We start from the raw sequence: 15,942 nt of genomic DNA on the forward strand, positions 1-15,942 counted from the left end.
TTATCGCGGTCCGGATGCTAGTTGGCCTGGACCCCTCTTCGTATCTCCTTCATCCGTTTTGCCGTCAGCTTTGTCGCTCTGGCTTGACGCATCTCCATCGCCCAACTCTGCCCTCCAATAAACGCTTCTTCCCCCTCGAGTCCAGACTCTCTGCTCTGCTACTGGCTCTGGCTCTAAGCGAACATCTCCGCCCCGGTCCGTCCAAGCTTGTCCCCCGAAGATGACGGCCGATGCCATCTCCGGCTCCGGGCCCGCATCCGGCTCCCCCCAGCGTCTCCGGCTGCTCATCCTCGAGGCCGACACGCCGCAGCCCATCACAAACGCCAAATATGGTGGTTACCGCGGAGTCTTTACTGCTCTGTTGACGGCGGCGGCGGAAACCATGGTTCCGCCACGGCAGCTCTCCGACGTGGCCACAATCACGGCGCACAACATTGTGGAAGACATGCAGTCGTACCCGCCGCTGGACGACGTCGACGCCGTTCTAATTACTGGCTCGCGTCACACGGCATATGAGGATGACCCCTGGATCCTAAAGCTGGTGGAGTATGCAAGGCAGGCCATCGACACCGGTCGCATCAAGGTCGTGGGCGTGTGCTTTGGCCACCAAATCATTGGCAGGGCCATGGGTGCGCGGCTCGGCAGGAGTGATAAGGGCTGGGAGGTGGCCGTCACCGAGGTTGACTTGACCGACAAGGGCAAGGCCATTTTCCAGCTTGACAAGATGGTGAGCTCCCTGTCGCTGCGTTTCGCTATTGCTTGCGCTAACACGCACCTTTCTTGCAGCGGATTCATCAGATGCATCGCGACGTTGTTCTAGAATTTCCCAAGGGTGCCGTTCCCCTCGGCGGAAACGACATGTGCCCAGTCCAGGCCATGTACAGCCCTGGTCGATACATCTCCGTCCAAGGCCACCCCGAGTTTACGGGCGACATTGTGTCCGAGGTTCTCACCAACCGACACAAGGCTGGTATCTTCTCAGACGACATGTTCGAGGACGGTATGAAACGTACGCCCATCGAACATGACGGCGTTACCATCGCAAAAGCGTTTCTCAACTTCATGAGGGGCGATTAAGTACAGCGACAAGGCACGATACTTGAGGTGGAATAGAGGCACACATATGCAAGCGCTGATTCGACTGCCTCGTGCCCATATTAGCAGTAGGAGTCAAGGCTGGCACATTTTTTTTATGTACAAATACTCTTTTATGCATTCCTACTTCCCATTATAGACGAATCACATTTGCCAAAGTGCGGTGAGCTCTCACCTGCAGTGGGAGTTGGCTAAAATCCTATTCATACGTTCACGTCCATCCCCGGAACTTTCCATGCGGTGCTTGCCTTGGGTTGCATATTCTAACGCAGAGTCGCAGTTACCTCGTACAGAGAGCATAAACTGAAACATGCATCCGCCATTTCGGGGTTGGAAGAACTTGGCGAATGACGATTGAGGTGGTGACATGACGCATTCTGACCCCCGGGTTTTGCCTTGGGGACTGAGAGATTGAGATGTTGATCTTTTCGAAGCGCATTTGATCACACAACAACAAATATTGCTGAATACTATGCTAGACTAAGAATTTGAGTCTTGCCTTATGACGAATATCAAGGGCCGATCGGAGGTGATCTACACCGCTACGGCCGCTTCCGACAAGATCAGATTTGGTGTTGCATTTGTAGTTGCAAGTCACATGCGGATTCTACACCACCGCCACCACAAAGCAATGCAAAACGTACGCTGAACTTGTCAATTCCTGCAACACCATTGCGCCCATAAAGAGAGAATACTTTAGGAATATAGATAGAATAAAGAATGGCAATAGTACTAGTTCTTTTCACGAGGGTCTAGAGAGGACCGGTGAAGTTACCCTTAGGAACTACTTGTTAGAAACTACTCGCGACGAGTCTACTCTACCAACAGAGTATTTTGATGATGATTGTCGGTGCTCACAAGGCTTAGATGCATTCATTTTGCCATCCAATATTGATTGATCTTATTTACAGCTAGAGTGTAAAAAATTAGTCTATTCAACCCAGCTCTAGGGTAAATCATCAAATCTTAGCTGAGGCTACTTAGAATGCCCTCTGATAAAGAGCGCTCGCTACATTGCAGAGAGCCGAAATGCATCAAGCTTTCTCGCTCTAAGCCCGTAGATTTCGGTTAAGTAGAGAGGTTTTACATTCAATTTGCCAATTTCTTGTACCAAACTATGTTGTACCTCTTTGCGCAGAGAAATAGAGCAGTCTTCTGGGAATCTACGTTTAACCCACAAAACTGAGGCAATATGTAAACGTATAATAGGTGAAGCAAAGAAATGATGAGCCAGCTTAATAATCTTACCACATCCAAAGTTCATAAGGCAAAGGATGTGGTATCGTCTACTACTCTAGGCTGACTCTCGCCTACTCTGTTTCTTCTATATTGAGGCAAGCCATCATTTGCTTCCGTCTCCTTCATGTTTGGCTACAGAGGGCGCGTCGTCTTACTCTATATGATATAACTGAAAGCTTACAAGGCATGACATGAAGCTTTACAACTTCCCTAAATGGTGAATTGATAACTTCACACACGGCACGGGATTTCGCTGCTCGGGATTTCGGTTGTCTTATATGCTATCTCGCCTGTCAATGATGTTGTGAGAAAGTAGACAGGAACACCCCATCAATGCCTGAAAAGAGCGATATCCGGCCACCTCCATGAATGGTCACATCGTTCTCTTCCCATAGGCAGCAATAATAGCAGGGGTCTTCTCGGCTTTCCAGTCTCTCGGGGCGGAATCGCTTCACACAGCCACCTTGACAACAAATTCTAGTCGGGTAAGCCGCTGAAATGAGCAGGTCGCTTTCTTCATTACCAAACAATTTACCACTGGTAGTGGAGATGATGGATTGGCATGAGGAATCACTTGTAAGCTGTTGGTTTGAACACATACTGACATCAAGGTACACATACCTAAATAGGTAGAGAATGAGAGGAGAGCGGAAGCGGCTGTGGCTGCCAATGGTAAGAGACAAGAGACATCTGGAGTTTAATGAATGAAACAGCAAGAATTTGAGCAGTAAGAAAGAAACTTGCCACATTAGGTCCAGAAATGCGATGTGTTGCAGCAAGTGGTGCTCCTTTGATGCTGTTTGAGGCTAGGTCCACGATTCCTTCATATATCCTTGAACAACGGCTAGTAAACTCGGACAACCCGCGAGTGCCGAGACGCCCTTAAGCTTGCAACTAAGTGAGTGTTCAACGGTTATTTTAATCGCCAAGATCTCATACGTTACTTTTGCTAGCATGAGCGAATCGTATTACACTATACTCCTATCGACTAATGCCCATGCTAAAGATCTCGATCAGAAGCCACAATACTAACAAAATGACACTCGCTACACCTAGGTAAGCACGCACAGACAGAAGCAAACTCAATGTCGACGCGTACCTGTACTTTACAGTGAAAGAATTGTTTCATGCGTTCAATGTCACGCAACCTTGCCTCCTGCCCTATGCAGACATGGATTGAGCTGTTTTACCCCTGGTGCTTACTAGCTACCCCTGTCTTAGATCCATTGCTTGCCTGGAATCGAAACGCGCGGTAGTTGTTCGCCAAGATTGAACGAATCCTAAAAGTGAGAACCGTCGGTCATTGCCCGTATTGCATCCTGTTAGTTATTCAGAGACCTTGTAGCTTTGTTTTCTGTTCTAGTTGGCCATGCTCCCCGTTGAAAGGCTTGTGTTTCCCATATGCCGGCATTTGCTTAGGCGAGTCACGTCAAAACTTTTATTCTCCGTTGACAGGCAGCAAAAAGTTGATTTCCCCTAGAATCAGCTGATGTAGATCATCATACCAGCTAAAAATAAGCGGAGCTCACAACTTCTAATTTAGGCAATCTGGATAGGTAAATGGATTTGAGGCAAGCCCGCTTTGTGCGAACTGCTCTAAGCGCTAGACACCAAAGCAGAAGCTCCAAGATCCAGGACAACGCCCGATCTATCCATGTCTTTTGAAGGCATGAGAAAGACATCGGCATGCCCGTGCTTTCAAAGCTAATGGCAAGATGCAACGGTTACACGTGGCTGGGGTAGAGTAGCAGTTGCTTGGGGCATACGAGCCGAGAAATATTTGATTATATGGATTAGAAACACAGCTTAGGAGGCATTGAAACGAGTATATAAAGCAGTGGTCTGGCCCAGTCCATCAATTCATCTCACCACTCATCTCAAGACAAAACCTCAAGCTTCACTACAATCAAAATGCAGTTCTCCCTTGCCATCGCCGCCTCTGTGCTGGCTGCCACCGCCTCGGCTGCTCCCGCAACCGTCTCTGGCACAAACACCAACGGCTCCATCTTCATGTTCGGAGACCCAGCTCCCGCTCGCAACCTTCTCAACCAATTTGGTGCTTGCGGCCTCACCACCTACTTCCCCGGCCAGGTCCCCGATGATATGCCCCTCGTCGCCATGCCCGCCAATATCTTCGACCAGTACGGCTCTGCTCAGCACAACACTCTCTGTGCCAAGATCATCACCCTCACCCGAAACGGCGTTACTCGCCAGGCTGCTATTGCGGACCGCAACCTCAGCAACACCAACTCCATTGATATGACCCTTGATCTGTGGGAGGCCTTTGGTGGACACGACAACGATGGCAGCATCATTCCTGGTTTCAGCTGGGTCATTAACAACTAAGGAGTTTGATGGAGGGGGCCTGCGGTTGAGTAGACTGCGACCTGTACATATTTCTACTCTCTTTCTGATGTATATATTTATGACTTTTGAGCCCTCTCGGCAGGAGATTCTTGTATATATATGATCCTGCATGGGAGGGCGGATGTTAATATGAAAGCAAATCTATAAATGGTCTTCCATTTAGGTTTTGTGTAAATATACGCTGTTGACAAATGATGTATTCGCTGGATGTTGTGACATGCCCTGGTGTGAATTGACGAAGACCATGGACGTAATATGGCAAAATTGGGTCTCATGTTGAACCTCTTACTGAAGACAAATTTGTCTATTGGCTGACTCCATAAAACAGTGGTAGAACTCAACTTTTATTGTGGTAATACATGCTTAAGACAAGAATAGGCCAAGTAAGGTAAATTTTTGCAACGAGAGTCGAGGCGAATGAGATGTGGTGAAGCTGAGAGCAGAAGCCGTTTGAATGCTCATATATATTGTACATTAAATTTTTATTTTCCTGCCTTTTGAAATAACTAGTCATAATGGGAAGCACTTGAAATGCAATTTATTTGTGTGCACACGGGACGATGTTTTGATCTTTACTTGAATGATGGAAGTCGGCGTTTATACATCTTTTGAACTCAACTGGTATGGAACTCATCAATGCGTCGTACTTCCCCATAGAATTGTATTTTGTATCTATTTATCTCCTTTTTGTGCCAATTTATACCCATTTGTTCTGATTTACCTATGCAGTCAGAACCAGTTACGCCATCTGGCTCCAGCTGCAGGTTGCCAGATGTCACCGCAAGCTGCCGATATCAGGTGCTCTTTATTGCAGAGTCAAGCGAATACCAAGTGTAGAGTGACTCGAATATCCTGTCAAACACTCACCGCCCTGTTCTGCCTTGCTTTGCTCGCTCACCTTCTTTCATCTCTCTTTTCCAATCTCTCTCCTCCCCGTATTCTCTACTCTCTCCCTTCTCCAACCTTCTTCTTTCTTACCTATCCCACATTTCGTCCAAGTCTACAACCTTCGTTCCTCAACTACTCCTGATTCAACACATTCTTTTCATCATATATCATCTTCATACTCATTGATCTGCGCTCTTTTACTCTTTAGTGATCCATATTATCCTTTCTTTCTCCCCTTTTGTACGATCCATTCTTGTCCTTTGAGAGATCCTCTGACTTCTTCAACTCTCTCTGATAGCGTTCGAAGAAGCAGATCTCTGCCTCGCATCACCTCGTTTCATTCTACCAATGGCCGTGAGCCACTCATCGCGTTCAAAGTATCTTGCCTTTGTTTTCTGTCATGAAGATGATTGTTGCTAACTCATTCCGAGAAGAGTTAACTATTCACCGTCGATATGCCTACGCCACCCTCAACAACCCCATCGGGGGTGAGACAGCCCCGCGACAAGAGCTCTAAGAAGAGCAGAGAAGCAAAGCGTGAGGCGCAGAAATCGACCAAATCTACAGCTCGTGTAGTAAAGACCGAGACGGACGAGAACGCCGAAACTCAATCTGCTTTGAATCCGAATCGCTTTGCGCGTTTCATGAGACAAGAAGTTAGTGAGCCTTCACGAGAAGAGCGAGCCATCCTCAACAACAATCTAGATCACGACGACCGAGGAGCGACGAGATCTGAGGTTGCAAAGACAGTTGCCCAGCAAAGTGTCTGTTCAAACATAGCTGGTACCACCCAGCCTGCTCTACCAGAGAACGACCAGAATAAAGATGGTGTGGCTAAAGCCTCAAGCGATTCAGACGCAATTGTGAAACTAGAGAATGATCTTCCGCAAGGAATGAAAGAGGTTCTTAGCAATGTTCAAGAACCAATCGACAAGATCGGCCATATAGACAATATTGGCCAAGTTGAACTGCAAAATGATGGCGATGTTGCAGTTCCACAGTCGTCAACTAAGCATAGCGCGGCGAATCTTCAGCAAGCTCAAAACAATGATGATTCGCCAAGAGAGCTTCCTAACCAGGAAGAACAGAGTAAAATTAAAAGCGAGGAACCAATCCAAGATGGAGCCTCGAAAGCGGATGCTGGAACATCAAAGTGTGATGAGATGAGAGATGTTGGGCCATCCACCATCTCTACTGGTGCCGTAGACACTACGGAGAAGTCTCACAGAAAGAGCGAAAAGAAGCGCAAACACAAGCATTCCCGCAAACGATCCAAATCTCGCGAACGTTCGAAGTCGCACAAGCGAAGAAAAGGATCCGAGACATTCGTCCCTGACCATCAACGAGAATATGATGAGAGCAGTAGTGAGGAGGAACAGTCACCAACTGGATTCGATGCCGAGCAAGCAAGGGCAAGAATCCCTAGGGGGTGTAGCGTCCGACATGAAGGTAATCAGAGGGAAGAAATGAGAGATGGGAAAAACATTTTGAAGTCCAAAAAGTTCACAAAGATGATGCGTTCTACCCTCCAAGATCACCAGGTGACCGCGTTGTCTTGGATGGTGAAGAGGGAAAAAGAAACGCCGCGGCAAGCGGACGGGGGAATTATAGGAGATGAAATGGGACTGGGCAAAACTGTTACGAGCTTGGCATGCATTGCAGCTAATAGGCTGCCCAGAAAAGACCGACAGAAGTCCGCTCAGGCGACACTTGTTGTTGTGCCTAACAGAAAGGTTGCGAACCAATGGCTAGAGGAGGCCAAGGTAAGTTGTTGATGCCAAGACCTGGATATTTTACTGATTTATTTGCAGAAACATTGGCACGAAGAGGCGAGCTCGTGTGTAACTATCTACACTCAGAAGAGCGACCACGTCTTGAAGCAGTATGAGAAGCAATGGATCGTGTGAGTTGCGCATTCCGAAAGGTGTTTGAGTGTTGGAGAGGCTAATGAACTATAGTCTTGCAACATATGGCCAAGTGCGGAATAGTTTACCTGACGCAAAGATTATGGATGCTCTGCATGATCAATACGCAGACGATCGAGATACGCTTAGACGAGAGTTCAAAAAGAAAGCGCAGCTCTTGCTCCGCATCAAGTGGTTTAGAGTGATTCTAGACGAGGGCCATGGCATCACTAGATGGAATGGACGCAGTAAGTCCAAAATATTCATCCGAGTCAGAGATCCCTTTCTCTAATCTGAACAGCTTTGGAGGCGTGTACCCGCATCCAGGCCAAGCACCGATGGGTCTTGAGCGGCACTCCTATTCTGAACAAGCCAATAGGTGAGGTCAAGAATTTCGCGGAGAACGATGGAATCAGGTATAAGAGAACTGATAAGAAGCTGTCAGAATTTTACTCGTATGCGACTTTTATCTGCTGCGAGTTCCTAGGCACCCGACGAGTCTTCAAAAATGATTATATCGTTGAGGTAAGAGCACTCTAATGGGAGTATTTGAACAGGAACTAATGAGATGTGCTTAATTCAGGATGCCACAAACGACGACTTTGACACCCTCGCCAGCATTCTCATGTATCGGAGGTGAATCTCTCGCATCCTGCACATGAGAAACTAGCTGACAACAGTAGAACTGCGGATGAGAAGCTCAAAATTCCACCGACGACTCATCGAGAGCTATATGTCGAAATTTCACGAGAGGAAGAAATGATATGCAAGTACGTATGCGGGTGCTGATATCGGACCCGTATCTGCTACATGTGGGATGAGGTACTGACATCCAAAGTGCTATACAACCATTCTTTAACGATCGAGAAAAGAAGAACAAGCAGCGCAAAGAGAAGGCAAAGTTGCCGATATTTGAAGAAGAGGGAGATGAATATGAGGTGGAAGATGTCAAGCCAGAAGAAGACCCGGATCAAAACGACGATGAGCCCAACATCCAAGCATCAAGGCAGTTACGCCTCCGGCAGGCTCTGTCTCATCCATACTGCCTGGAGAGATTTTTGATGGGGGACTACCTCAGTGAAGATGAACTCAGATCGCTGGCTTCGGATTTAAAGTCAATGGGCGAAAAGAAGACGATCATTGAGCAACTCGAAGAGGACGAAGATTGGGCAGAACATCTTGGTAAATACCAAACGGGCCTCGACATACTCAAGGTCCGCAAGGAAGCATTCCTGGGCGGGGTTTTCGACATGAGCGAGATCATGGATCTCGTGATTCTCCAACGCACTGTCAATATACAAAAGTGCGGCGGCAGTGTTTGCGAATCTCTGAATCTCTCTCGTTTCCAGGTAAGAGATCTTCATTAGCCATTGTTGGGTTTTCATATCGGCTAACTGAGTTTCTGAATAGTGCGGCCATATGTACTGCGGCCAATGTTTGGGCGAGTTGATGACACAGAGGAGCAACTTGTCAGAAGAGGAGCGATCTGGCGTGAGTTTCCACATTTTCTGTTACTTCAATTGTTCATACTGATCATACCTACGACCTCAAGCACATCAAATGTTCCGCCGATGGCTGCGGCGAGGAGCTGCTGTTTGGCCAACGAGTAATTACTCTGGCACAGCTTGCCTCCAAGACAAACAAGGACAGGACTTATGTGGAGATTGGAAGAGATTCACTCAAAACAACAGTCCAGGCGAGAATGGAGAAATCACCTTTTTTCATTGCCAGTTCCTGTGGCCCGCGGATTGTTCCTCCGCCGAGTTCAAGACTGACAGCTACGATGGCTGTTGTAATGACTTGGCTAACCGAGGCACCCCAAGACAAAATCATCAGTAAGTGTATGAGGGCACCCAGACGAGGGTTAATTGGCTGACATATTATGAAACCAGTTTTTACGCAGTTCATCCCCACATTAAAGATGTTGGGCTATCAGCTTCAAACTCTCAATATTAAATTTGTATACTATTCGGGCGCAATGCAGAAGCAGAAGCAGGAAGACTCGATGAATGCGTTCCATAATGATCCAGAGACGATGGTCATGGTGAGTTCAGCATTTCTCAATCCAATGCACCGTAATAATGAAAAGGGCTATTACTCATCTCTGTGAAATAGGTCTCAACCATGAAAAGCGGTGGCCAGTCGCACAACCTCACTGTGGCGAATCGCGTCATCATCGTCGACCTTTGGTGGAATAAGACGGCCGAGAAGCAGGCCATCAGCCGCGTCGCTCGGATGGGCCAGAAGAAGGAGACATTCTCAGTGCGCATCGTCACAAGGCACAGCATGGACGATCGTGTCATCGAGGTGCAAACCGATAAGGAAGCCATGGTGGCGAGAATGCTCCAGGATGATGGGCATGAGCGTATGGAAGTTGATGATAAGCGCCTCGAACAGATCTTTGAGAAAAAGGAGGGTGAGGAGGCAAGGTCGAAAAGACGGAAGAAAAAAGAAGAGTCGCCTGAGGAGAGCGTGAGCTTTGATATGGCGGATTTAGACTCTGAATGATGGAAAACTAGGGTTGGTTTCGCAGGGTTACAGCTACGGGGCGTTGGCAAATTTGCGACAAGCAGCATATTACATTGCTTTCATACGTCACTTTTCTCGGTTTTTATTTTTGGAGTTTATTCGAAGAGGACATGACATCGGTTACGGGGTTGAACGCGACAGCGGGAACTGGGAAGGTTGACGGTGATTTTATTGGGGGACTGGAGCTGGATGGCGGTTTCAAAGAAAAGAACGGTTTGCTTCTGGGAGTTTGAGATTATGAGGCTGCTTCAGATTGGGTTCGGAATCTTCGTTTTTATGATTTGCTTTAGTATGCGGCCGATATAGTGCAACGGTTTACCGATATAATAGCTTTCCACTCATCTAGCTTGAATCTAAAGTCTAGTTTCTTGGGCCATGTCTCACACCTGACTGCTGGAATTGCTCGTCGTAGACAGTGATTCGAGGGCCAGGTACGTGCAACGAACTGTGAATGTGTCAACAGACATCATTCTATTTATGCACTTGTGGTTTATTGGATACGGTGAAGTGATTCCAGTCCGTTACTCTTTGTACTGTCTTGTACGTAGTGCTCCGGAGAGTCTTTCGAGATTCAGATTCTGCTGCGGCACTTGAGAAACGCGCAAGAATTAAGACTTTGCTCAATAACTTGCAATTTACGAAGCAATCAATCAGTACCGATTACCTGGCGATAATTTTATATGGATTCTGCCTCATTGGAGCAAATTACTGCATCCTCACCAGACACTCTACGAGCTTACCATGTTGAGATTATGTGCATGCCGTCGATCCTGCCCACCAGCAACTCAACAATAAAATTCCAACTAAGCGGTGAAATGATACTTCGTATGACTTCTGTAAAACTAACGCTACAGTGACATTTGCAATTACTGTTCGTATCTCTGCCTGAAACTTGGGGTCACTGGCAGACCGGCAAGACTGCCTGCCGGCTGCATGGTTCGAAACCTGCATTCACCTCTGCCTCACTTTCTTCCCACTTTCAGTGTTTCCACTGGGCACCTTTTCCCTCCCTCTCTACCAGATAGTGTGCAGGCTGCATTCTATGACGAGAATTATTCCACCCTCTTCCACTTTCTCACTTTTCTCCCTTTCTTCACTCTTCCCGACATACGCGAGACTACTCGGATCGACATCGCTACCAGAAAGATGGTTCAATGTTTTAAATCAAGGCCTCCTAGGTTGGAGATTAAAGACTTGAAGATTCAAGAATCAGATCCCAGGTACGCCGCTGCGGTCAGATGTGTTCGAATATTCTGGAAGCAAGCGACACGTTTGACATACGGACAACGCCAAAGATTTCTGGAATTTTTGGAAACGGGAGGTGAGGTGGACTACTTGTCAACGCCCCCGGCGACTTCACACATTCTGTATACGAGCGCCCGCAATTACCGGGGCCAATTTCCGACTGATAATATCCGCTGGCCTGACTACCTGTTTCTCTCATCATTATATAAACAGTTGCCTATGGACTATGTCAAAGCTGTAGCAGGAAGATACGGGGCCGATATTTTAGACTTTACAGAGGAATATCGAAGCTACCATCCAGAGCCAGCACCACGCAGCCGAGAGATCACCACAGAGTCCATCAAAACGAGCCAGCCGATCAACATCGACCTTACGCAGAACAAAGAGATCTCGAATGAGCAAACAAATGCTTCGCGTGATCAGAAGAAGGACAGCTGTGAATCAATTGTACCTCTCCATAAACAGAATGCAGCGCATGCTGAGAAGAAGAATGCCATCTTTAAACCCGTACCACGAAACATTGGGGATACAACAAAGAAGGATTGTGAAGTAGGAGCCTCAACTAGCCAGCAACAAGATAACATACCTCCTCAACATAAGAATTTCGTTATGCCAGTTACAATGAATGGCCAGCAGCAAGCTACCACGCCTACACAGGAGAATGGCGATGAGACATCAGCCTCAATCAGCCAGAACGAGAATACTACAGCTGCAGGAACTCAGTTTCCCCCAGAGACACCAGCAAATACGGAGCCTGTGGTACCAGAGACATGGAACATTGACAATATTGTTGGCATCTTATCTCTACAGAACAAGAAGAGACTATGCTCCGCGCCTGAAAGTTCTTCAAAACGCGTCAAGTTGGATGGCAATGAGATATTAGAAAAGGTCAACGAGCAAGCCGAAAACATCCAGCAAGCTATGGACAAGTTACAATGCAACCACGATAGCAAGCTTCAGGAAGTGCGCGAAGCTGTCGAACAGAATAAGCAGGCTCTGGAAGACATGCGAAGTGAATTACGCAAGTTCATGTCGGCAGTTGCAACAACTCTCCGAAATATGCAAGAGCGTCTAGAGGAGTGAGATTCTTTGCTTCGGCTTTGTGGAGGATATATGTGAAGGTCGTTCAATGTCGCAGAGTATCTTTCGAGATGCCCCGAGCATTTAAAGAGAGTGTGTATCTGGTTATGGGGTTCGTTTCACGGCTACATATTGCCAATCATGATATTAATCATGCCGACAGGTCTTCTTAGTTACTAGATGTAGCATATGGCGCAAATATGTCTCGAGGACATGAGATGGTAGTATTTGGAATTGATCCGCTCTGAATCCCCTATCTTGCTAATCCTGGTGCCGTGTCTCCCGATAACTTACTACATGCTGTTGGTGCCATCACCATTTCATGTGACGGCCCCTGGTAGCGTGTTCTCATGGGTTTGCGCAGGGGTATCACCTCTGATGGTAGAGAACCCCAGCATCAAGCATATGGCCGCATCTCTTCTTAGCTTCTCTTCCTCCACACACTGACTAGCTGTCACTTGTATCACACACCTGATAGCCTCGCCTCCCTTTCCATGATGGTATCATCCAGGAACTTTGGGCTGCCAAGCAATTGAACAGTTGCTCAGGTGCGGGGAGCTAGAAAATGGCATCTCCAGCCCACGACCAACGTGCAGACAACTCGTTTGCTGTGACCAACAAACTAGCAACCAACAACCACCCGCAATTGGCACTAGATCCTTCCCAAGCCTCTCGTATCCTCAGGCTTTTCCGAGTGATCTGGGCGTTTTGATCACACCTTTTTTTTGTCCATTTCAAGAACACACAAGCCATGATCTTCGCCGATGAAACGCAAAAACGGGCCATGACCTCTCGAAAGTCCCTGCGATGGGTAGGACAACAGGGGGATGCTTTGGACAAGACTCGAAAACGCCAACCCAAGCCAACATGCCGCTGTGTTGTCTTTGCATGGGGAGACACGCACAAAGCCTGATTTCTGATCGGGAATTAGATTGAAGCTGCAGACGGGGATATTCCGAAATGAGGATAAAGACTGGCCCCCCCTTTTAAGCCGACTGATCGATGTCGGGATGGTGCATGAGAGGGAATTGGAGAAGAGCAACAAGGCCCCGTCTTCCTTGAGAAGTTTTTTTCTTTCGGTATCCTGTCCGTCCCGTCGTGACAAACACGGATCTGTACATCCAGGACTCTCCCGTCTGTGCTTCTGCAAAGAGACTTCGCCTTGCTGGACTATTAGAGATAAGGGGGGGAACGTGTTTGCTTGGGTTTGATTGCTGCCTTTTTCACTCATAGGCAATACTTCTGCACAGACACCATCAATCCCAGACCGCTGCTCATATCCAGGGAGTTGAGTCCAGGCGAAGCAGCAACATCGACAAACCAAGACGCAGGCCCAAGTCAGCAACCATCATGGGAAGCTCACTAGACTTCTCGTGCCCCAGGGGAGGTAGCTACTATGTCTGCGAGGACCAGCCGACTCGCTTCGTGGGATGCTGCACCATCAATCCATGCATCACCTCCTCAGGCCTCTGTCCTGACAACAATCTCGAGCCCCTCTCGTTCAATCCCGATGCCTATGATCAGATCCGGGGACAGAATTGCCTGGACACTGGATACCAGTGGTACGTCTGTCGAGACTCCTCGCCACCGTTTCTGGGATGCTGCTCCCAGGACGCATGCATGCCAACCGGCTGTCCGAGTAACAAACTCGGGGCTGCGAGTTTGAGCTCAAATAGGGCGCAAGCAGCCCCTTTCTTGTCTGCGGGTTCTTCATCGTCAACAACAACAACCACAACAGAAACAACATCATCAACATCGACATCAACATCGACATCGACAACAAGCAGAACCCCCTCGACAACGCTGAGCACAACGGCGAGCACGACTGCGAGTGCCACTAGCACTCAGCCTGCTGCAGTGTCACCTCCAGCACATACGCATACGGGGCTCAGCAAAGGCGCCATCGCGGGCATCGCCGTGGGAGCAGTGGCGGGAGTCTGCATCCTCGCCCTGGCCGCCTTTTTGGCTCTGAGGCAGCGGCGGAAGAAGAAGGGCCCAAGCATAGTCATCACGGCCAGTGGCACCGGCAGAAAGGACGAGTATGGCGACGACTCGCTGACCGAGTATCATGACAAGACGGCAGCAAACACGCACGAGCTGTCAGGAGCCGGCGCCGGCCAGATGGCGCAATCACAAGCACTCCATGCTACTGCCCAGCCATCTCCGGGCCTCGAGTCGCCCATCTCAGAGCTCCCCGCAACGCCGTCGACGCCAGGCAACCGACACTTTGTCTCCGTTGGCAGCTCCGATGGCGTGACGGGCAGGGAGAGCGAGCTGTCCGGCATTAGCGCTTCACCAAAGCAAAGTCCGCTGCTGCATCAGTCGTTGTTTGAGCTTGAGGACTCGTCGAGCCGCACATTTGTGGGGAGGTAACGAGATATTGATGATACTCGTACATCTCACGACACGAGATTCCGGAGGACTTCCGATGCCTATGACCAATCGCCGATGCATAAAGCTGCATTGAACTTGTTGGTACGACTATTTTTTTGCTTCTCGTACAACTAATCCTTATGCCCTTGACGTACGGATTATACTGTAGCGCGTGGATTCTCCTCGTATACGTGGCAGAGGGGGGTGGCAGTCGATCTTGACGGGCTGTGGCGGACGGCTGTTTCGGGATACGAGCGACGGCTTACAACTTGACGGCGGAGTTTGAAACCTTTTTTCACTTGTCTCATTTTTTCCTCAACTATTGCTTCTTCCATTTCCCTTGGCAGCTTCTATGCATTGGCTCCCTAATCCAATTCTTAATCTAAAAACTTCCGACTGCTACTTGTATTGTATTGGCTGCATGTGTCTGTGTTTTTGTTTGTCTAGACTCCATAATTTTTCTCTCCCGTAGGCAAACCTTCGAAATTGCAAGTCTCACAGGATGGGAATGGGCCTCATTCCACACCCGAGCTTGCGCGTACCACCCGTCTCTCCCACTTATCACAGCCAATCAGACGCACATGTCTGACCAGAAACCGTTACGAAACACTGCAGCTTCGGCCAAAAAGAAGAAAAAAGAATGGAGGAACCAGAATAAAACAAGGAATGAAATAAAACAGAAATATGCTTCGAGCCGTTCCGCGCCTCAGTCGGCCTGGCTGCTCGCCCAGCTGGTGAAAATTCAATCGCCTTTGGGGGAGCAAAAAGGCAAAGCCCCAACCAATTTCTTGCACGAAGAACGTGTTGCTTTCTCCGGACACGGGTCATACAAACGTCATGATTCCACAACGCCAAGTTGCTACGAACATGTCCAGTCTTTTTTTCCTCCTTGTTTTTTTGCCCGGGACAAAGACGCCTCTACGCCCTCTCTGGAAGTAGGAAGGGCCATAAAAAAAAAACAAAAGGGCCAAGCAAATGTTTGGCCCAAGCCACGGGGAAGCCGCAGGGATTGGTCCACTTGAGGCGCAGCCCGTGCGGATTACGACATGTGAGACAGCTTATTGTATACAGTGTCTCTGGTATAGCTTGTGTGCTTGTTTTTCTCTTTCTAATTTTTATTATTCTTTTTTATCCTTTTATGCGTGTGTGTATGTCTCCTGTCGTTGCCGTATCCCGTTTCTGGGGCGATACCTCGAGGGAAGATCGCCGAGCTCTGCCCATG

The 15,942-nt window shown here is 48.3% G+C and overlaps 5 protein-coding genes across 5 annotated transcripts; all 5 read left to right on the forward strand.

Moving 5' to 3' along the window:
* Nucleotides 1-220: 220 nt before the first annotated feature.
* V8C40DRAFT_265553 (class I glutamine amidotransferase-like protein) lies at nucleotides 221-1,077 on the forward strand (the record flags this gene model as incomplete). The annotated part of the gene is made up of 2 exons (XM_083219668.1): nucleotides 221-727; nucleotides 787-1,077. 2 exons carry the CDS (start codon nucleotides 221-223, stop codon nucleotides 1,075-1,077), a joined length of 798 nt encoding a protein of 265 aa, XP_083073740.1.
* A 3,133-nt stretch (nucleotides 1,078-4,210) lies between these two features.
* On the forward strand, nucleotides 4,211-4,749 carry V8C40DRAFT_244307 (RlpA-like double-psi beta-barrel domain-containing protein). The gene has a single exon (XM_083215623.1). It carries the CDS (start codon nucleotides 4,246-4,248, stop codon nucleotides 4,678-4,680), a length of 435 nt encoding a protein of 144 aa, XP_083073741.1. The 5' UTR covers nucleotides 4,211-4,245; the 3' UTR covers nucleotides 4,681-4,749.
* An 832-nt stretch (nucleotides 4,750-5,581) lies between these two features.
* On the forward strand, nucleotides 5,582-10,213 carry V8C40DRAFT_287188 (SNF2 family N-terminal domain-containing protein). The gene is made up of 11 exons (XM_083222664.1): nucleotides 5,582-7,352; nucleotides 7,401-7,492; nucleotides 7,548-7,741; nucleotides 7,795-8,018; nucleotides 8,077-8,129; nucleotides 8,177-8,263; nucleotides 8,332-8,842; nucleotides 8,904-8,984; nucleotides 9,046-9,328; nucleotides 9,386-9,537; nucleotides 9,609-10,213. The coding sequence occupies exons 1-11, from the start codon at nucleotides 6,045-6,047 to the stop codon at nucleotides 9,999-10,001; spliced, it is 3,378 nt and encodes a 1,125-aa protein (XP_083073742.1). The 5' UTR covers nucleotides 5,582-6,044; the 3' UTR covers nucleotides 10,002-10,213.
* A 955-nt stretch (nucleotides 10,214-11,168) lies between these two features.
* On the forward strand, nucleotides 11,169-12,544 carry V8C40DRAFT_287191 (uncharacterized protein; the record flags this gene model as incomplete). Its single annotated transcript, XM_083222665.1, has 1 exon — nucleotides 11,169-12,544. The coding sequence occupies one exon, from the start codon at nucleotides 11,169-11,171 to the stop codon at nucleotides 12,348-12,350; it is 1,182 nt and encodes a 393-aa protein (XP_083073743.1). The 3' UTR covers nucleotides 12,351-12,544.
* Nucleotides 12,545-12,977: 433 nt separating this feature from the next.
* On the forward strand, nucleotides 12,978-15,184 carry V8C40DRAFT_244312 (uncharacterized protein). The gene has a single exon (XM_083215624.1). It carries the CDS (start codon nucleotides 13,698-13,700, stop codon nucleotides 14,718-14,720), a length of 1,023 nt encoding a protein of 340 aa, XP_083073744.1. The 5' UTR covers nucleotides 12,978-13,697; the 3' UTR covers nucleotides 14,721-15,184.
* Nucleotides 15,185-15,942: the final 758 nt, after the last annotated feature.

Source organism: Trichoderma camerunense, assembly GCF_050948025.1.
Source record: "Trichoderma camerunense strain CBS 138272 chromosome Unknown V8C40scaffold_8, whole genome shotgun sequence".
Classification (NCBI taxonomy): domain Eukaryota; kingdom Fungi; phylum Ascomycota; class Sordariomycetes; order Hypocreales; family Hypocreaceae; genus Trichoderma; species Trichoderma camerunense.

What these genes read in the sequence shown, in the direction of transcription:
- V8C40DRAFT_244307 (XM_083215623.1), top strand. Translation starts at nt 4,246, where the DNA reads ATGCAGTTCTCCCTTGCCATCGCCGCCTCTGTGCTGGCTGCCACCGCC.
- V8C40DRAFT_287188 (XM_083222664.1), top strand. Translation starts at nt 6,045, where the DNA reads ATGCCTACGCCACCCTCAACAACCCCATCGGGGGTGAGACAGCCCCGC. An exon ending in AATGGCTAGAGGAGGCCAAG is followed by an intron (nt 7,353 to 7,400) that starts GTAAGTTGTTGA and finishes ATTTATTTGCAG; the next exon opens with AAACATTGGCACGAAGAGGC. An exon ending in AGCATTCTCATGTATCGGAG is followed by an intron (nt 8,130 to 8,176) that starts GTGAATCTCTCG and finishes TGACAACAGTAG; the next exon opens with AACTGCGGATGAGAAGCTCA.
- V8C40DRAFT_244312 (XM_083215624.1), top strand. Translation starts at nt 13,698, where the DNA reads ATGGGAAGCTCACTAGACTTCTCGTGCCCCAGGGGAGGTAGCTACTAT.